This window comes from Eleutherodactylus coqui, chromosome 12 (assembly GCF_035609145.1).
Source record: "Eleutherodactylus coqui strain aEleCoq1 chromosome 12, aEleCoq1.hap1, whole genome shotgun sequence".
In the NCBI taxonomy this organism is placed as follows: domain Eukaryota; kingdom Metazoa; phylum Chordata; class Amphibia; order Anura; family Eleutherodactylidae; genus Eleutherodactylus; species Eleutherodactylus coqui.
Genome location: NC_089848.1, coordinates 41,657,175 through 41,678,783, shown reverse-complemented (window position 1 = coordinate 41,678,783; position 21,609 = coordinate 41,657,175). Strand labels below are relative to the sequence as shown.

At 51.8% G+C, this 21,609-nt stretch overlaps 1 protein-coding gene and 1 long non-coding RNA gene across 3 annotated transcripts in view; one reads left to right on the top strand and one right to left on the bottom strand.

The window, feature by feature from the left end:
* Positions 1-21,609, top strand: part of ATP2C1 (ATPase secretory pathway Ca2+ transporting 1) — a 124,757-nt gene that overhangs the window by 19,167 nt on the left and 83,981 nt on the right. The window contains exon 1 of one of the 2 annotated variants that reach the window (XM_066584987.1): positions 12,331-12,590. The exons of the other annotated variant lie outside the window; for it this stretch is intronic. Within the exon in view, the coding sequence (XP_066441084.1) occupies positions 12,483-12,590 (108 nt within the window). The 5' untranslated portion in view covers positions 12,331-12,482. Of the gene's footprint in view, positions 1-12,330; positions 12,591-21,609 lie in introns of those variants that run through there. 2 annotated transcript variants of the gene reach the window in all.
* LOC136586432 (uncharacterized) lies at positions 899-2,491 on the bottom strand. Its single transcript, XR_010787291.1, has 2 exons — positions 2,317-2,491; positions 899-2,219 (listed from the first exon to the last, which is right to left on the bottom strand). It is a non-coding gene; the product is annotated as an uncharacterized lncRNA (long non-coding RNA).

Below are 21,609 nucleotides of genomic sequence, written 5' to 3'. Positions count from 1 at the left end.
GGCCCGTCTAAATGGCCCCTTTACTGAAGTGGCCGCACGACCAGGAAAACCAGCAAGACACAGCAACCGAGGGGGGGGGGGGGGGGATTGCAATAGTCTGCAAATTGGTCCGAGACTCGCACACCCCACACAAAGCCCTTTCACTCTACTGGCGTATCGGCCGGGTATGCACTGCACATGTCCGGGAATATGAAGTCACGGACATGCGCAGCAGGTTTTTGTTTTTTTTTCATTTTTCAAATTCCCCGCTCTCGCAATGCCTGTATAGGGATCAGTGTTTTGATATGGAGCCCATAGCAGGGCTTTGTACCATACGTAGAGAAATAGTGCTTGCTGCGATTTATTTCTCTGCCGTATGGAAACGCTGTGTCCACACGCTCGTGTGCATAAAGGAATGAAAGTCCGTTGCTTCCATTCACCGCGTGTTATGCACACATGATGCGCAGTGAAAGAATGCCCATGGGCATTAGCCCTGAGTAAAAAAGACTGCAAAAAATCTGCACTATTTTCTGCTATATGTGAATGTGCCCTAAGTGCTTCTTCACCTGGTCATATGCGCTACTACGCTCGCCGCATAGTTGCACATGAACAGGTTTTTTTTCTCTCCGAAATTTCAAATTTTGCACTGTAGTGCATGAGTTTGAATACAACTGTGGGAAGATGGGACCTGCCCTATCTTTCTTGCAGGTAGCATTAACTCTGTGTGAAAAAGATAGGTCAAGTCCTATCTTTTCTCAAGAGGACCGCTAATGAAAAAAAAACCATTGAAATCAACGGATTTGTTTTGTCCCATTTTGCGGCCATGATTATAACGAATGCATAACAGGATGAAATTACGCCCAGGTGAAGAAGCCCTAAGGGTGTGTTTAGAGGTGCGGATAAAGAAGAATGCAAGACCAATATTAGAACATGTTTATTTTGGGAACAATGAAAAGCCATGACAAAACAATGCAAAACACAATCACCCACAGTATGGCGATGGCTTTGGTCTATGGTAAAGCTATATCATAAGTTCTACAGTAGGGTGTGGTGCTTGTGCAGAATAATCGCCTTGAGCAGGGGCGCAGCTAAAGGCTCATGGGCCCGGGTGCAAAAGTTTATCTTGGGGCTCCTAACTTCTCTTAACCCCTTAACCCTAGAGCCAAGAGGTTGTAGTCTAGAATGTTCTCGGACTGCTGGGTTATTTCAGCAGTTGCTTATTATGAAAACGGCAAAATGTGGTGGCCTGGACAGTTAAAAATAGAAAGTCCATTGGGGCAAGTACATCAATATTACAATTGTATTCATTAATAAAATCAATGTTGCAATAACCAAAAGTGTCAGGGAACTGGAGTCCGGGTACTGGTAGTCCCTAAAAGCTGCCCGCAACCCCTGTCCCTACCTACTTGCCCCCCTGGGCTAGGCCCCAGGGCGACAACTGGGCGACCATCCCTATACTCTCTAGGGAAGCGGGTCAAGGGGTGAGACTTACAAACAGATACAGAGACAACAGACACGTCTGGAAGTCCGGGTTGGCAACAGGAGAATACGCGGTACCAGGGATCAGGCAAGGTCAAAGTCGGGTCCAAAAGCAGAGAGTCACAACGGGGAACTAACCCATACACCAACAGTGTTAGGAGGAAACGGAGACTCACTTTAGAGCTGCTGGCTCAGTTCACGGTGGCGGTGGTTATGGAGGAGGCGATAACGTGCATTTTTTCTTTCAGATTGCTGGGGTTCTATGTCGTTTCATTGGTTGCATCTTCATTTTTTATAAGTACTATACTTGGTTTTAGGAATTTACTATCATGTATTATTATGGGATCATACTAATATACTTTAGCATAATATACTAAGCAATAATATACTAAGCAATAATATAATAAGCAATAATATACTAAGCAATAATATTAATTATACGATTAGTTTTATCAGCAATACCCGCCATAATAGTGGCTATACGACGGACTCTCAGCGGGAAACTATTAACATTTGCAACCCATTGCATGAAATCTCTTATATTTCTAGCTCTTTCTGCAATATACTTAGATTTACCATAGACCAACCTCAGCCAAGAAAACATTGTATTCCCCCATTGTTTAAAAATATTTATAATATAAGCAGTAGTCTTAACTCTTTCAGTCTCTGGCATGATCACGCATACAACATCCATACTCCGCTCGGAGCTTCCTGTTTCGCTTCCTCCAGCCACGGGAAGAATGCCGTTGGATTCAGTAGACCTGGGAAAGAAATGTTTGATTATTTTTTTTAACCAAGAAAGACATTGTTATATTAGTTGTTTCTATTTAGACAAAAAAAAAACAGCAAAGTGCTCACCGTCGTAGTCAGCTGAAGGAAGGGCGACTGGGACGTCTCACACCCTGTTTATAGTCCCATGCTCCTCCAAATGGCCAATCGCAGCTTGACACATTTACCCAATGGCCAATCGCAGCTTGCCACATTTACCCAATGCCAAGACTGACAGGAGGCGGAGCTAAACTGAAGTTCTTTGGATCACGAATGAGAATCGAACATGCAATGCCCACGGGGCGGGACAACAGATTCACGTGTGTTCGTGTGCTGTCCAATGTGAGTTGCACATATAAAGGGAGGGGGTGGAGGGGGCGCGCCCAGGTTGCATATAAGCCTTTTATACCCGACCTCTACTCGAGCCAACCTAAACAACCAATCACCGTGAATCAGCCAAACCAAATAACCAATCACCGTGAATCAGCCAACCCAAATAACCAATAACCGTGAATGAGTAAATCCAAACAACCAATCAGGTTGCAAATGGTGTGGAGGTGGGGTGTAAAAAGCTAATATGCGCCCAGATCTATCAAGAGCCCTTTATATGTCGCCTAAGTGGGGAGTCCTTGTGACCAGGCCGTTGTCAGACCTCACCCTCTGTTATACGACCCAAGCCCTGTGGAGCCACATAACCCAGGCTGCTTCCTTTTTAGCTGTCCATCCCACATCTGGCTTTCAACTCTCTGCTGCAGCAGCCCATAAGCATCTTTTGTCTCCCTATTGTTAGGTTGTGCTGCTGGAGTTTGTTGTTCTACAGGGTTCCAGGAGCACACCTGCACAGGTGAGGGATAATTTGGCTGCTGGGTGTGGTTAGCTCAGTTCAGCCAATCCCCAGGGTCTGGGTGTATATATAAACTCCTGCCCCTCTGCAAGAGGAAGCTGGTATCTCCTCAGTCTTGTCTGCCTGTGTTTGTGTCATGTCAGCTTGCAGCTTGCTGTGTGTTCTGTTGTGTTTGAGTTCCAGGCTGTGTTAACTGTGTCCTGCACTGCCTGATTTTGTGTCTTGCTAGCGTAGCGACCGCAAGACACGAGGAGCCTTGTAGCGGCCTTGCGGCTTAAGTTCATTGGCCAATGCACGAACTAATCCTCGCTTTTATATTCAGCTTTACCATCTGCTTTAGCATGTGAGGTTGTGTGGTGTGTTTGTGCAGGTGGTCTTTACGTACTTGTTCTGGTTCCGTGTACCACCTGTTCTGGGAGAGCCAGGGCTAAGGTTCCAGCATGGCGCCGCCTTTATTGAGGCAATCACTCTGCTTGTTAGGTAGGATCTCGCCATCTTCCTTTCAGCACAGGGTCAGATTCCCCATACCCCTGTTTTCGGGTCACGTTCGTGTGGGCCAGGTGCTTAATTGGCCACGGGAACATAACATAATGCCCCCCAGTTACAAAAGGGGGTGCATTATGTTGTATGCATTATATTGACATTATGTTGTTATGCATTTGTTTCTGGTCGTGCTCAGGTGCTGTGGTGTAGTTGCATGCCGTTATTCGAGTAAGTTCCCTGTATTCCCCGCAGATGGTTTGGACACCTGCTGTTTCTCCCCTCCTGGCATTCTGAGGTGGTGCACCCAGTAGTGTGTGGTACGGTGAATGCACAGGTGCAGCCACTCCTTTCTCTTGGCAGGTGCGGCCTCCAAACATCTGATCTCTTGTGCGTGGTGCGGGATGGCGATGCCAGCCATGATTTTCCTTTTTAGCTAGATGCTGCGTGTTCTGACGGTCCTTCCCCTTGTACGGTGGGTGTTGTGGCTCCATACAGTTTCAGTGGCATGCATATTGTCTGAGCGGTTTTTCAGCAAGCGCATTGTGTAGAAACTTGATACCGGATCCACATCCATGTTGTGGCGTGGTGCGCCCAGCAAACATAATCAAGGTTAAGTCTTTACCATTGCTGCAGAGCCCTGTGCCCTATGGACCTGGGTGCTCTTTATCCCTTCGCCAGCTGACTGTCTGGAGTCCGCATCAGGCCCGTAGTGATAAGTCCTATGCACGCTATGTCAGCCATTTTTACCCTCAGGACTGGTGTAGTTTTCCTTGCAGGCTACTGACTGCGGCCGGTTGTGTAAGGCACAGTAGTCCTGTTTTTAGGTGCACTATTCTGTTTAGGCCTTATTCACATGAGCGTTTTATTGAGTCTTTTTAGGCTACATTGGCCAAAACATTCTGATGGGCGAGTTTAGGGCGCATGAAAAATATTGCAAGGTTAAAAACATCAAATCAGCAACCGTTTTCATCGCCGATTTTTCATGCTGCAGGAATAGATAGGTCTTAACCTATCTTTTGCCGAAAGTCGCTGGAGGCTCCCATAGATTCCTAAGGGAGCTGAAAAAAAAGTGAGAGGGAGGGAGTTTACCTGCTGCCGGCGCTCGCAAAAGAAGACAGCTGGCTCTATTTAAGCATTAGAAGTCATTCCGAGGATTTCTGCAGACATTCTGAATTCTGAGCTGCAGCATATTTTTCACGCCATACGCCGGACGAGGAAATGCTTATTAATCTCGGGACTCGATTGCGGCTGTGCTGCTGAGTCGCGGTTCTTGGCCGTGATGAGGCCAGTGTAAAATCGCAGCACCTGTGTGAATGAGGCCTATGAATGATCGCCCGAATGCTCATTCCCAATCATTAGCAAACAGTCGGGCACTTTTCGTTCGTCACTGCGTTTCAGCCTGCGTACAAATCATCGTATGTCACGTAGAATGTGAGCAGTACATGAGAGGTGAGTGAGAAGTGAGCAGTTCACAACCATGATCTGCTGTCTAAACATTCTGCATGAGTGCAAACAACTAGCGATGATGTCACTCGCCCTTTTTAAACCAGAATCGGCTGGTGTAAAAGGGGCGGAAGGCTCTATTAACATCTGCGCAAAGGATTCCATTTTCCTGCTCCGTCATGGAAGTAGGAAAACGGAATCCCCCGGATGAACGGACCCGTCTTCTAACAGAACCAAACTTTGACGAACGCTCCCCGCTGACTAGAATTAGGTCAATTTGTTCCTGCAACGGTCCGCCATTCTTAGCTAATGAACAAATCTTGCACGCTCAACATTTTCATCCGCCATTTAATGCCGGCTCTGCGCCGGAGGCTGCGATACAGACGTGAGTAGAGGCTTATTGGTTATTGATAGTTCACTGTTAGAGATGAGTGAGCACCAAAATGCTCGGGTGCTCGTTACTCGAGATGAACTTTTCGCGATGCTCGAGGGTTCGTTTCGAATAACGAACCCCATTGAAGTCAATGGGCGACCCGAGCATTTTTGTATATCGCCGATGCTCGCTAAGGTTTTCATTTGTGAAAATCGGGGCAATTCAAGAAAGTGATGGGAACGACACAGCAACGGATAGGGCAGGCAAGGTGCTACATGTTGGGCTGCATCTCAAGTTCCCAGGTCCCACTATTAAGCCACAATAGCGGCAAGAGTGCCCCCCCCCCCAACAACTTTTACTTCTGAAAAGCCCTCATTAGCAATGGATACCTTAGCTAAGCACCACACTACCTCCAACAAAGCACAATCACTGCCTGCATGACACTCCGCTGCCACTTCTCCTGGATTACATGCTGCCCAACCCCCCCGCACGACCCAGTGTCCACAGCGCACACCAAAGTGTCCCTGCGCAGCCTTCAGCTGCCCTCATGCCACGCCACACTCATGTCTATTTATAAGTGCGTCTGCCAGAGGAACCGCAGGCACACACTGCAGAGGGTTGGCACGGCAAGGCAGCGACCCTCTTTAAAAGGGGCGGGGCGATAGTCCACAATGCTGTACAGAAGCAATGAGAAATCCAATCCTGTGCCACCTCCATCTGGAGCTGCACACGTGGGCATAGCAATGGGGAACCTATGTGCCACACACTATTCATTCTGTCAAGGTGTCTGCATGCCCCAGTCAGACCGCGGTTTTTTATAAATAGTCACAGGCATGTACAACTCCGCAATGGGAATTCCGTGTGCACCCACAGCATGGGTGGCTCCCTGGAACCCACCCGCTGTACATAAATGTATCCCATTGCAGTGCCCTGGACAGCAGAGCTAACGTCAGATGAAATGCAGGTGGGCTTCGGCCCACACTGCATGCCCCAGTCAGACTGGGGTTCTTAAGAAGTAGAAACAGATGCATTTACAACTCCCTGTGGACCCACAGCATGGGTGGGTGCCAGGAAGCCACCGGCGGTACATAAAAATATCCTATTGCATTGCCCAACACAGCTGAGGTAGTAATGTCATGTTTAATGCAGGTGGGCTTCGGCCCACACTGCATGCCCCAGTCGTACTGGGGTTCCTTAGAAGTGGACACATGTAGTTACAACTCCCTGTGGACCCACAGCATGGGTGGCTCCCTGAAACCCACCGGCGGTACATAAATATATCCCATTGCATTGCCCATCACAGCTGATGTTATGTCAGCTGTAATGCAGGTGGGCCAAAAATTTATTGGATTACACTGTAGGCGAGGGCCCACAAAAATTGGTGTACCAACAGTACTAATGTACCTGAGAAAAATTGCCCATGCCCAACCGAGAGGGCAGGTGAAACCCATTAATGGCTTTGGTTAATGTGGCTTAATTGGTAACTAGGCCTGGAGGCAGCCCAGTTAAAATAAAAATTGGTTGAGGTGAAAGTTTCAACGCTTTAATGAGCATTGAATCGTATAAAGATTGTTTTGAAAAATTATATGACAGAGCCTTGTGGCCCTAAGAAAAATTGCCCGTTCGGCGTGATTATGTGAGGTTTCAGGAGGAGGAGCAGGAGGAGGAGGATGAATATTATACACAGATTGATGAAGCGAAAAGGTCCCCGTTTTTGATGAGGATACAGAACGATGCTTCCATCCGCGGGTGCAGCCTATGTATTGCTTAGGTATCGCTGCTGTCCGCTGGTGGAGAAGAGAAGTCTGGGGAAATCCAGGCTTTGTTCATCTTGATGAGTGTTAGCCTGTCTGCACTGTCGGTTGACAGGCGGGTACGCTTATCTGTGATGATTCCCCCAGCCGCACTAAACACCCTCTCCGACAAGACGCTAGCCGCAGGACAAGCAAGCACCTCCAGGGCATACAGCGCGAGTTCAGGCCACGTGTCCAGCTTCAACACCCAGTAGTTGTAGGGGGCAGAGGCGTCACCGAGGACGGTGCTGCAATCGGCTACGTACTCCCTCACCATCTTCTTACAGTGCTCCCGCCGACTCAGCCTTGACTGGGGAGCGGTGACACAGTCTTGCTGGGGAGCCATAAAGCTGTCAAAGGCCTTATAGAGTGTTCCCCTGCCTGTGCTGTACATGCTGCCTGATCTCTGCGCCTCCCCTGCTACCTGGGCCGTGGAAATGCGCCTTCGGCCACTAGCGCTGTCGGATGGGAAGTTTACCATCAGTTTGTCCACCAGCGCCCTGTGGTATAGCATCATTCTCGAACCCCTTTCCTCTTCGGGAATGAGAGTGCAAAGGCTCTCCTTATACCGTGGATCGAGCAGTGTGTACACCCAGTAATCCGTAGTGGCCAGAATGCGTGTAACACGAGGGTCACGAGAAAGGCATCCTAACATGAAGTCAGCCATGTGTGCCAGGGTACCTGTACGCAACACATGGCTGTCCTCACTCGGAAGATCACTTTCAGGATCCTCCTCCTCCTCCTCTGGCCATACACGCTGAAAAGATGACAGGCAAGCAGCATCTGTCCCCTCAGCAGTGGGCCAAGCTGTCTCTTCCCCCTCCTCCTCATGCTCCTCCCCCTCCTCCTCAACGCGCTGAGATATAGACATGAGGTTGCTCTGACTATCCAGCGACATACTGTCTTCCCCCGCCTCCGTTTCTGATTCCAAAGCGTCTGCCTTTATGCTTTGCAGGGAACTTCTCAAGAGGCATAGCAGAGGAATGGTGACGCTAATGATTGCAGCATCCCCGCTCACCATCTAGGTAGACTCCTCAAATTTTCCAAGGACCTGGCAGATGGCTGCCAACCAGGCCCACTCTTCTGTAAAGAATTGAGGAGGCTGACTCCCACTGCGGCGCGCAAGTTGGAGTTGGTATTCCACTATAGCTCTACGCTGCTCATAGAGTCTGGCCAACATGTGGAGCGTAGAGTTCCACTGTGTGGGCACGTCGCACAGCAGTCGGTGCACTGGCAGATTAAACCGATGTTGCAGGGTCCGCAGGGTGGCAGCGTGCGTGTGGGATTTGCGGAAATGTGCGCAGAGCTGGCGCACCTTTCTGAGCGGGTATGACAAGTGGGGGTAGCTTTTCAGAAAGCGCTGAACCACCAAATTAAAGACATGGGCCAAGCATGGCACGTGCGTGAGGCTGCCGAGCTGCAGAGCCGCCACCAGGTTACGGCCGTTGTCACACACGACCATGCCCGGTTGGAGGCTCAGCGGCGCAAGCCAGCGGTCGGTCTGCTCTGTCAGACCCTGCAGCAGTTCGTGGGCCGTGTGGCTCTTCTCTCCTAAGCTGAGTAGTTTCAGCACGGCCTGCTGACGCTTGCCCAACGCTGTGCTGCCACACCGCGCGACACCGACTGCTGGCGACGTGCTGCTGCTGCTGACACATCTTGATTGCGAGACAGAGGTTGCGTAGGAGGAGGAGGAGGGTGGTTTAGTGGAGGAAGCATACACCGCCGAACATACCACCACCGAGCTGGGGCCCGCAATTCTGGGGGTGGGTAGGACGTGAGCGGTCCCGGGCTCTGACTCTGTCCCAGCCTCCACTAAATTCACCCAATGTGCCGTCAGCGAGATATAGTGGCCCTGCCCGCCTGTGCTTGTCCACGTGTCTGTTGTTAAGTGGACCTTGGCAGTAACCGCGTTGGTGAGGGCGCGTACAATGTTGCGGGAGACGTGGTCGTGCAGGGCTGGGACGGCACATCGGGAAAAGTAGTGGCGACTGTGAACCGAGTAGCGCGCGGCCGCCGCCGCCATCATGCTTTTGAAAGCCTCCGTTTCCACAAGCCTATACGGCAGCATCTCCAGGCTGATAAATTTGGCTATGTGCTCGTTTAACGCTTGAGCGTGCGGGTGCGTGGCGTCGTACTTGCGCTTGCGCTCAAACTGTGGCACTAGCGACGTCTGGACGCTACGCTGAGAGACATTGCTGGATGGGGCCGAGGACAGCGGAGGTGAGGGTGTGGGTCCAGGCCAGGAGACGGTACTGCCTGTGTCCTCAGAGGGGGGTTGGATCTCAGTGGCAGGTTGGGGCACAGGGGGAGAGGCAGTGGTGCAAACCGGAGGCGGTGAACGGGCATCGTCCCACCTTGTGGGGTGCTTGGCCATAATATGCCTGCGCATGCTGGTGGTGGTGCCTCCCCAGCTGATCTTGGCGCGACAAAGGTTGCACACCACAGTTCGTCGGTCGTCAGGCGTCTCTGTGAAAAACTGCCACACCGTAGAGCACCTTGACCTCTGCAGGGTGGCATGGTGCGAGGGGGCGCTTTGGGAACCAGTTGGTGGATTATTCGGTCTGGCCCTGCCTCTACCCCTGGCCACCGCACTGGCTCGGCCTGTGCCCACACCCTGACTTGGGCCTCCGCGTCCTCGCCCGCGTCCACGTCCTATAGGCCTACCCCTACCCCTCAGCATGCTGTATTACCAGTAGTGCAGAAACAGAACGCTGTAATTAAATGTGCCGCTTATTGGCCTGTGTTTGGAGGCTGACTTCGTTTAGGGAACCCCAGGAAATAATTTGGCGCATGCCTGCTGTAACACTTAGCTGGCTGCGTATTTATTTGGAGAACTACTACCCCCAGTAGTCACGGACCCAGAACACTGAGCACAGTGACAGGCAGGCCAAATAGATTTTTTTTCAAGATTTTTTTCAAAAGGCCCACTGTGTATATTCAATCTATAATATATGTCTTCTGGCCCTGCCTAACCACCACTTCTGGCCCTGGAGTATTACTGCAGGGTGCAATGCTCTGCACGACCGATATACCAAAAAAAAAAAAAAGTGCAACACTGCTAAAAGCAGCCTCCACACTACTGCACACGGTTAGATGTGGCCCTAAGAAGGACCGTTGGGGTTCTTGAAGCCTACAATAACTCCTAACACTCTCCCTACAGCAGCTCCGGCACCAACAGCACTGTCCCTCAGCTATCTCACAAGGCATCTGTGGCGAGCCTCGGGAGGGGCTGATTTTTATACTCGGGTGACACCTGATCTCGCCAGCCACTCACTGCAGGGGGGTGGTATAGGGCTTGAACGTTGCAGGGGGAAGTTGTAATGCCTTCCCTGTCTTTCTATTGGCCAGAAAAGCGCGCTAACGTCTCAGAGAGGAAAGTGAAAGTAACCCGAACATCGCGTGGTGCTCGCCTCTAGTAACGAGCATCTCGAACACGCTAATACTCGAACGAGTATCAAGCTCGGACGAGTACGTTCGCTCATCTCTAGTATTTTGAGCACAGAAATGGAATTAAAACAGGGAAAAAAAAGTTTTTTCCCCAACATTAAAGGGGTTGTCCCGCGGCAGCAGTGGGTCTATACACTTCTGCATGGCCATATTAATGCACTTTGTAATGTACATTGTGCATTAATTATGAGCCATACAGAAGTTATAAAAAGTTTTATACTTACCTGCTCCGTTGCTGGCGTCCTCGTCTCCATGGTTTCGGACTAATTTTCGGCCTCTGATGGCCAAATTAGCTGCGCTTGCGCAGTCCGGGTCTTCTGCTTTCTTCAATGGAGCCTCTCGTGCAGGATGCCGGCTCCGTGTAGCTCCGCCCTGTCACGTGCCGATTCCAGCCAATCAGGAGGCTGGAATCGGCAATGGACCGCACAGAAGAGCTGCGGTCCACGGAGGAAGAGGATCCCGGCGGCCATCTTCACCGGTAAGTATAGAAGTCACCGGAGCGCGGGGATTCAGGTAAGCGCTCCGGCAAGCTTTCTTTAGGTCCCTGCATCGGGGTTGTCTCGCGCCGAACGGGGGGGGGTTGAAAAAAAAAAAAACCCGTTTCGGCGCGGGACAACCCCTTTAATATAGAAGAAACGGGAAGCTTTCCAGTTTACTTCCGCACCGTCAGGACAACTACTTTCCCCCCTCTGCGTCCTGTCTGTGACTACCACACAAACAACCAATCACTGTGAATCAGCCAACCCAAACAACCAATCAGGTTGGGAATCGAGCAGAAGTGTTGTGGAATATAGATACAGTTACTCCCCGACTTGCGAACAGGTTCCGTTCCGGGAGCCCGTTCGCAAGTCCGTTTTGTTCGCAAGTCGAACAAGTAGTAGTATGGAGCGGGATCGCGGGTGGATCCCGCTCCATACAACGTCGGTTGCCGGCTGTTCTTACAGCGGGCACCCGGCGGCAGCAGTTCCGACGAGCCGCGACGCTTGTCGGAACTGTTAACACTTTAAATACCGCTCTGACAGCGGTATTTAAAGTGTTAACAGTTCTGACGAGCGGCGCGGCTCGTCGGAACTGCTGCCGGTGGGTGCCCGCTGTAAGAAACAGCCGGCACCCGACGTTCAGGGGGCCTGTACAGCGTCCCACGATGAGATCACGGGACGCTGTGCGGTTGCTAGGCAGCCGGGGACCTCCTGAAAGGCCCCAGGGCTGCCTATGCAGAGCGCCTATCAAGCGCACGGCTTGCTAGGCGCTCTGCATAGACAGCCCTAGGGCCTTTCAGAAGGCCCCCGGCTGCCCCGCCACCGCGATGTGACCGGACAGGCTTCTATCAGGCTTGATAGAAGTCTGTCCGGTCCCTGCACAGTATAATGTAATGCCATAGCATTACATCATACTGTGCAGAACAGATTGTTCGCATCTTGCGAAATTCGCAAGTCGAATGTTCGCAAGTCGGGGACTATCTGTATATGCCTACCGCACAGCTCTCCCACCTACCAGAAGAGCAGCAAGCCGAGCACGGACGACCAATCACAGAGCGCATCTCATCCCTGGAGGTTGGCTTTCCATGGACAGGCGTCAGGATTGGTCAGTTATGCCGCGCCCGCTGATTGGATACTAGTGAGGCGTGGGCGTGCCGCCTACGCCTCAGGATTGGTCAGACCCGCCGCGCTCGCTGATTGGTTACTAGTGGGGTGTGGGCGGGCCGCTGTCGCCCAGCTGCCGTGTATTACCTAAGAGCTTCCGGTGCGGGCGGTCGTCAGCCGGTGTTCGGGACGTGCGGGCGGCTGTATGGACGGACGTGTCTGGTGATTCTCCCGCTCCTGGATGTGGTCCGCGGTGGGGGGGACCCCCGGACACCGCTAGGTGACGGGCTATGTCGGCTGTTGCAGAGGCTGGAGCGGCGGACCGGTGTGTGACATCTGGCTGGAAGACCAGAGGAGACGGCGGGACGGTGCTGCCGGGCGGCGGCTCAGCGGGCACGGTGAGAGCTTTGGCGGGGCATGTCAGCTGCTCCGCGGACCTCGGGGGCCTCCTGTGAGGGGGCTTCAGATCCGTCAGGTGCCTCCTGTGAGGAGGAGGAGGAGGAGGAGGAGGGGGGGGGGGGGTGGGGTGGTCTGGACCCGTGAGGGGGTCTACAGGCCGGGGGGGGGGGGGGTCGTCTCTGGACCGGCCAGGTAGGGGGTCTAGGCATCTATGTGGTGGTCTTTGGACCTGTCGGGTGCCTCCTGTGAGGAGGGTGCTCTCGGGACCCGTGAGTTAGGGGGTCTACGGATCTGTGTGGTGGTCTTTAGACCTGTCCGTCCTCTGATGGGGGTCTCTGGACCGGCAGGGTGTTTCACGGAGCGGTGAGGTAAGGGGGTCTACTGATCTGTGGGGTGCCTCCTGTGTGGAGGGGGTTCTCTGGACCCGTGAGGGAGTCTACAGACCAGTGAGGTGGGGGGTCTACATATCTGTGTGGTGGTCTTTAGACCTGTTGGTCCTCTGATGGGGGGCGTCTCTGGACCGGTTATGTAGGGGGTCTATGGATCTGTGTGGTGGTCTTTAGACCTATGGGATGCTTCCTGGGGGGGGGGTGTCCGGACCGGCATGGTGGGCCATATGGAGCTGATCTTCCACAGTAGACTGTTCAGACTGACCTCACGGTGGCCACTGGGGGGCGCTCACAAGTAGCAGGAACGCCCTCAACCATGGAAAAACCCCGGTCATCTCAGTGTGTGTGTGTGCCCCTGATCTAGCGGAGTCGCCGTGGATACGCCGGGACATATTTTTGGTGTTTCTTCCCAAGGAATCAATCATCATCTAAAAGAAACCAAAAACCTTGCACTGCCCGTCACATGTCGCCCTCTAGTGGGCGCCGAGCCACTGGTCAGGTAATTTAGAAGTGGCATCACCAGCAGCTTGGCGCTCACTCGGCGGCTGCCATGTGACAGGCAGCGCTGTAGCTGCTACAATCGGCTGCGGTCTCAGTCCGCACTGATAATGAGGATTTTCTGCAGGAATGCTACGGAATTTTCTGCAGCCCCTCCGCTGCGTGTCAACGGACTCTCAGACAAATACTATATCCACTGCGGCCTGCTGCTTGGGACCCCAGCTGATCAGGCGCCAGCGCCGCACCACACAGGGTAACGCAGCGGAGGCAGATGGCACCGACCCCGGAGTAGTAGCCTACTGATAACGGCTGTCATGAGAGCTGCGCCTGCAGTTACAAGCGTTGCCCACAACACGGGAGTCGGAGCAGCAGCTTACACTCCATACCTCTGTTTTGGCGCTGACAGCGGGCGCCCGATCAGTTGGGGCCTGGAGCGGTTATGACCTGTCCTCGTGTTTCCCTTGAAAGTGTCGCCATCAGGATAACAACTGATTTTACGTGTGCCGCCTGCTGCATGTAAATGAGCTGCAGCCTGTTTAATGGTTGGCTTTGCGGCCCGCACGGATCTGGGCGACCTGCCCCAGCTACTTGTCTAATGACTGAAGCATTCAATGTCAACTTCTGCGGAAACACCAGGTACAGCCATGCATATTGGCGCGGGGTCTGCCTCACACTCCTTGTAAAACTTGGCATTGAATGCTCCAGTCCGTAAGGGGAGAGGCTGCGGAAGACAGAGGATAGACAGCCCGCACCAGTACAAGCTGCCAGGCCGCCCATCAGACAGGCTATAGCTCATTTACATACAGCGCGGAGAACATATAAAAGCTGTTAACTTCCTGATCTTCACTCTGTCAGTGGAAGCATGAGGTGGGAGCCTCAAGTGTCGGCAAGTCTATGGGCTCTAAATGTGAGGGACAGAAGTCTTCCAGTAACGAGTTGGGCGCGGATGTGTGGCACGGGGGCGCGGTGGCGGATGTGTGGCACGGGGGCGCGGTGGCGGATGTGTGGCACGGGGGTGCGGTGGCGGATGTGTGGCACGGGGGCGCGGTGGCGGATGTGTGGCACGGGGGCGCGGTGGCGGATGTGTGGCACGGGGGCGCGGTGGCGGAGACTAAGCTCCATTAACTACTTTGATAAATGGTAGTGCCATAAGCAATATTATACTTTTCCATAAACCAGCAGGATCCTACGACTGAGGCTCCCAATGTGCGGTGGCCTCCGATGTAATGGCGGTATGGTGAGAGTTACTGGGTGCGTAGATGCCGCCCCTGTAAGGGCCTGGATGAGCTCTTCTAATGTCTTTGTTTTTTCCAAATGGAGCTCTAGTTTCTCAGTGTGGCTTCCATCAGTCCTCCGGGCAGCCGTCAGTAGGTCGGGCAGCCGTCAGTAGGTCGGGCAGCCGTCAGTAGGTCGGGCCTCTGCCCAGGACTCCCACTCATCAGCTGGTTTCCCGCGCTCGGTTTATGGTTTCTGTGTCTCTGCTCCAGTTTTTGGAGGAGAAAAACTGGAAAACAACCGATCCGTTTTTATCTCCATTAATTTTAATGCGGCTTAAAAAAAAAGGAAAGCAAACTGAAAGGCTGCGGGCTGCGCTGTTTTTCTTTTTAGACACATATATTAAAAAAAAAAAAGCCTTTCGGTTTTGCTTTTTGTTTTCGAAACTCTATTGAAATGAATGGGGATAAAAACCGAGCAGAGATGGCAGCCGCACCGCACGTGTGGAAGCAGCCTAGGGGCCGCCTGTCCATGGGCGATCGCCCGCAGATCACACTCTGTAAGGCTTTTCATATCATTGCTATGGAAAGCGCAGCGCCGACGTCTACGATGGGGGTGATTGGGCGTTCTTCTAAACATGCCTGATCATCAGGCCACGGCAAACGTCCTTCAAGGAGCTGTACCACAATTGTAAAGTATCCCCTATTCTGATCACTGCTGAGACCCCTGCAAGACTGCCATGTCCTCTCCTGCTTGTCACTAGTTGGGGGTCTTCTTTCCCGTGGTGACGTCAGCATGAGTAGGCCTCGAGCGTTTGCTGTCAGCGCTCCATTCACTTCAGTGGGGCTGACGGAAATATCCAAGCACTTCCCTTTTCCCACATGACCAGTTGTGTTCAGTGGGGCCGGCACATATGAGTGCGACGGGGTGGATGATTGCTACTTCCCTGAAGGACTACAAGGCAGGTTTATTACAAAAACACCTCTGCTCCACGGAGACATCACATGTTGGTGAGTGCGATATATGGCCACTATTACACTAGCCCTACACAGTACTGTATATGACAGTGGCAGGCCTGCTGGCGGGGTGGCCGTACACGGGCAGATATCTATCCAACGCTGATGGTGGGCTGGATACTTTATGACTGCACATCCATATGCAGATGTCCGTATGTGAGTGAGAATGGTGGGTCAAGATATTCAGTCTCATTGACCTCCAACCCTCATTAGTCACTGACCCCGAGTGTTGGTCAGACTTTTATGAATGGGACTTGCTGCCCGGTTACAGAGTGTGGAGTGATTAATGACACAACCCCGGATACATTCAACCCAAATCTCCCGTGGTGTAATAGATGGTGACTACTTCTGCGCTCTCTCCTAGTACTCGCGCTCCACCTGTTATGCCTTGCTGACCGCGAGGTACGACAATGTGCAGCTAGCGCCACTCTTGTAGATCAAGCGCTGCCACATTGGTGACCGGACCATAACCTTCCTGTAGGGGCGCTGTATCCTCATCACTGACCAGTAGTATATGGACATGTGATTAGTCAGTAACGACGTGATCCCCGCTGTTCTCCTGACAGAAATCACTCCTGCGGCCGTCGCTCTCCAACGTACAGAAGCGCCTTTGTTGTAGGCCCGCTGCCTCTTATAGTATTACTCCTCGTGTCCACCACTAGTTGTCCTTGTGCTCGGCGCTGATCTTCTTGTACCGCCCGTGTCTGGAGCCGGGATTCCAAGTATTCCTACAACTACGTGTGCGTGTTCTGTGACCCGCGGAGTGATAACGCTCCAGTCGTGTCCTCGGGGCGCGGGCAGACAGGAATAGTCTGCTGATAAGAAGCCGATCTCATGAAGCCGCGCAGTCGGTCATGCATAGGAAAGATTTAGTTATGTGTTTGTCCCAAGCCGTCACCAGGCGATAATGCGGGAACCTGCGACCTATCCACAATGTCAATTGCAGATGGGCCGCGAGACGGAAGACTTCCATTGACTTCGACGGAAGCCGTCCTCACGAAAATAGAACATGCTGCGACTTTATTTCCAAAAGCGACAATCCCAATCGCCGTCCGCTCGTGTGAGCAGAAATCCGAATGTTCTGTTTTTAGAATGATTGCGGGATGCCGTGGATCGACCGCGCGGCTGACTATCCGGATTCCGCCATTCGAATCGTGTGAGACCGGCCTTAGGGAGCTCTTGCTTGGGATGATTTGCCATTCGCATGACCGTGTAATCTGTTTATACAGGCAGACGCGCCGCTCGCTGTGCCAATGATGAGAACGACTGAACGGGCGATGCTTAAACTGAAAGAGCCGACAATTATTTTCATGATTGGGTGAAGGAGGAAAAACAGACAAACTAAATATCATTCATCGTTGGTCCCGTTTACACTGAGCGCTCGTTTAAATGACGTTCTGTGTGAACGCCCCGTTAGTGAGAGATGAGAACCAAGAACGGGCCAACTACGGGGAATTCCAAATTCTAAACTCCATTTATGTTGCATTTTCGGCTTGAGCTGCTGAACATTTGAGGAGGTGAAATCGCTGCTGTGACTACTGTGGGGTGACTGCGTGTATAATCGCAGTGTGCGGTCTATCTGACGGACCACGCACATCCCTTTAATCACCTATGAGGCTGTTCACCCCCCCCATTCCCAAATGGACTGATGGTGCATTTGGGGGAAAAAAGCGCTGCATTTTGTATTGTGTTTTTACGGGCCAGAATTGGACATGCGTTGTATGTGGTCTGAGCAGATCGAACAACATGTGCTGGCTGATGCTTGTTACATCTGAGTTTCTGAGGCCCAACATGCATGCACCCATGTGACTTGGGGCTTAGGATGAAACAGGACACAAACTGTAAAAATTTATGGATGACTTTTTAGAATAAGGCCTCATGGCCACGGGCAGGCCGAGTTCCGTGGGCGGGAGCCCTGCGGCATGAGGACAAAACTTACCAGTCCGGATGCGTGCCGGTCGTCTGTTTTCTCTGAACTCCGCTACAGGAGGAGGAGATTAGCTGCAGCGAGGTGTTCATACACAGTGCACACGCTCAGAAGCAGCATGGAGGAAATTATACAGCGGTACTGAGCAGTGTAGATGTGAATCCAGCAGCAGGCTGAGATACAAAACTTACTAGAAGCTTGCTTCTCCTCCTCCCCTCTTCATAGAGCTCTATAGACTACGACTAAGACCTGAAAGCTGTGTGTGGACATCTTTGTACTGGCAAAATCCATACAATCAGAGTGATCGGCGCAGAAGACAGCGAGGAGGCGGAGTGGCTGATGAGTGGGAGAGGCGATAACATATTGTCTATATACGCTTATAGACTTATGTTCAGTTCTATCACTTGTACTGTTTGTTGCTGCCAGGTTTAGCTCCTCTTAAAGCCGGCGGTGCAGAATATGGGACAGTCGGCATGTTGCTAATGACACATGAGGGGTTCAGGGGGCAGATCACGTCTTGCCAGAAAAAAAAAATCTATCCAGTTTTCCTTTTGTAGATGGAAACGTGGGTGAGTCCTGTGATTAGTGCTGGGCGAGAGGGGCGACTGCTGTAACTAGCGCCCGTGCTGCTGTAAGCACAGGGTGTGGGTGATGGGTGGTTTGTGACATGGCACAGCGCACTCCTGCCAAGATCGGGGAACATGACCTTGGCTGTGTCTAAAGTATATGTCACTGCTGGAAATGATTTGTCCGGCCGGCTTGGTGAATAAACACATTGATCGGCTGCCGTGCTGTAAATCATGTTGGAAGGGTCTGAGTGCTCCAGAGCCGATACACCCTGCGAGGAGCGCCGGCACTAGGGCTCCTACACATGCTCCGGGATTACTGCTGCCCAAATATCTTTGTCCTTGTTGGCATCGGACTAATCACTGCTGTTGGATGCTTGTTGCTTCAGAGATTGTCCTGGTACATAGCTAGTCAGTGGTAGTAATTAGTCGTTAGTAAAGCCGCTGCGTTTGGCCGTGTTTTTACCACATCCCATCCTTGCAATGGGTGATGAGATATGTTAAAAATCACTGTAAGGGAGATGGAACAATACCTCTGCAGCGCCACCTATTGGAAGGCGGCATTCCTTCAAGCCAAAGTTAGACTTCATGTACAGACAGCTGTTTCAGGGTTTTTGCCCTTCATCAGTGTACAGCAGGAGTCTGGCTTTGCTAGTGAGAAGCCTGGGATGGGGGTCAGAAACGCTACCTAGAAGGTGAGTGAGGAGAATTAGAAGGCCATTCACTCTGCTAATATGCAAATAAGGGAGATGAAACAATACCTCTGCAGCGCCACCTATTGGAAGGCAGCATTCTTGCTTTCAATTCCCAGTCATTGTTACAAGGCTTATATAAAGAGTCTAACATTGACTTGCAGGAATGCTGCCCTTCAATAGGTGGCGCTGCAGAGGTGGTATTCCATCTCCCTTATTTGCATATTACCCAGAGGAGCATGAATGGTCTTATAAGTCTCCTCACCTTCTAGGTGCTCTCCCTGAGGAGAAAAGATAGCGTTTCTGAGAAAAATCACTGAAACGGAGCAGACAGCGTTCAAAAAGCTGAGGAGCCCCATTGAAATCATTGGAGATGTTTTACAGTGTTTTTACTGGGCGTTTCAAACACCACGCGAAACGCGTGCCTTTACATGTGCGAGCGCGATAGCAGGCGTGAATCCTGTCCCTCTACTATGTGAAAGCAGCCGGGAATCCCCACCGTGGCTGTCAGTCACCGCAGAGGATCGCGGAGTTCCCCCACGGCTTCAATGGGGCTGGCGATGCGAGAGCGCGCAGACAGATAGAACGCACTGCGACTTGTTTCCTGCGTAGCATCGCGGTTCCATGCCGAAAAACATCGCTCCTGTGTACGACCGCAATGAAAAGGGGGGGGGGGCATAGTTGTGTATCTCAACACACCAATCCTGCGTGATTTTCTCTCCGGGTCCCTCGCCTTACCCTCAACGGGGCTCGTTTACACGGGCGTTAGTTACTCTTCATCTCTGTTCCGGAGGAGCAGTGAAGCAGAAATAAAAATGGAGTCTCAATTCCAATCGGTTTTTTATTAAAAACAGGAATACACGAAAGTATTTTGGTTTAATTCTGTCTCCTTTACCCCTGACAGCTGGAAACGGAACGGGGTTTAACAGGTATTTCAGTGAAAGCCCATTGAACTTGTGTTAATTTGGGTTTCATCTGTTTCTCCGCTCCTCTAAGGGCTCCTGCAGCGCTGCGTTTGCAGAGCGAGCAATGCTCTTTGCCCATGCATCGGCGTATGTTTACTTGCCGGCTAAAACCAAGAGGCACGCCCTGAATGTCTAATTAGTTCCAGATGTGCGATTGTTTCCAGTGCAGCATTCTGCTGCAAAAAACACCCCTCATTGCGTATTCAGCCGCCCCCTACCCTATGGACGGCTCCGGGGGTCTTGGGTGCACAAATGCATTTTGTTGTTTGCACGGCCGAAACGCACTTGAAAATACGGATATGAGAGTGAGCCCACGGAAATAAATGGGTTCTATTCTCTCGTGCAACTACACCCCTGTGGAGGAACGAGAGAGACGGAAATGATTGACCAACTCCAACGCCGGAGTAACCAGCCCGGATGTGTAGAGGAAGTACAGGGCCATGCGGGGGTTAATAATCCGGGACCGTTGTGTATTGCTCCGTCACTTCCCTCCTCCACCACAAGGAGGGACTCTTCTGGAGGATGATTACATTTGGCTTCGTCACGTCTTGTCTTGTACTCGCCGTTAACCCTTCGTTCCAGTGGAGTGCGTACAGGTCCATCTTCAGTGAACCGGCCCCTTCTGAATTAACGGAAATGTGCACAGGATTGCACTGATGTGCACAGGATTGCACTGATGTGCACAGGATTGCACTGATGTGCACAGGATTGCACTGATGTGCACAGGATTGCACTGATGTGCACAGGATTGCACTGATGTGCACAGGATTGCACTGATGTGCACAGGATTGCACTGATGTGCACAGGATTGCACTGATGTGCACAGGATTGCACTGATGTGCACAGGATTGCACTGATGTGCACAGGATTGCACTGATGTGCACAGGATTGCACTGATGTGCACAGGATTGCACTGATGTGCACAGGATTGCACTGATGTGCACAGGATTGCACTGATGTGCACAGGATTGCACTGATGTGCACAGGATTGCACTGATGTGCACAGGATTGCACTCTTGAAGAATGACTGGAGGGAAATCTGTTTCTTGCTGGTGTCAGCCAGGTAAAGGCCGCTATTTGTAAACATAAAAAAAAAATTTTCCTTCTACTTGCTAACTTCCTAAGTAATGTGGTTCTGACAGGAGCGGCCTGTAAGTGGGCTGCTGTAGGCCGTTATCTCATACAATAAAATTCCTTTATTTGGTAATCCAGAACCTCTGATAATTTGACACTGTTGACCCCAAACTCCTCCTCAGTATGCTTCGCTCCATCGGCCTAAAGGACACCGCTCTCTCCTGGTTCTCCTCCTACCTATCTGACTGCTCTTTCAGCGTCTCCTTTGCTGGCTCTACCTCCCCTCCTCTTCCCCTTGCTGTTGGGGTCCCCCAGGGCTCTGTCCTCGGCCCCCTCCTTTTCTCTATCTACACAGCCCCTATTGGACAAACCATCAGGAGACGTGGCCTTCAATACCACCTCTATGCTGATGACACCCAGCTATACACCTCTTCCCGTGACATCTCTGCACCCTTCCTCCAAAACATCACTAACTGTCTGTCTGCTGTCTCTAAGGCTGGGTTCACACAGGGCGGATTTGCCGCGGTTTTGCCGCAGCAGATCCGGCCGCTAATCTCTGGATTAGCCAGCCATGTGGACGAGGTTTCTCAGAAATCTCATCCACACGGGACGGCTAATCCGCTGCGGTAAATCCGGTTGAAGCTGCGGCCGCCGCAGCCGCGGTTTCCAAGGATTG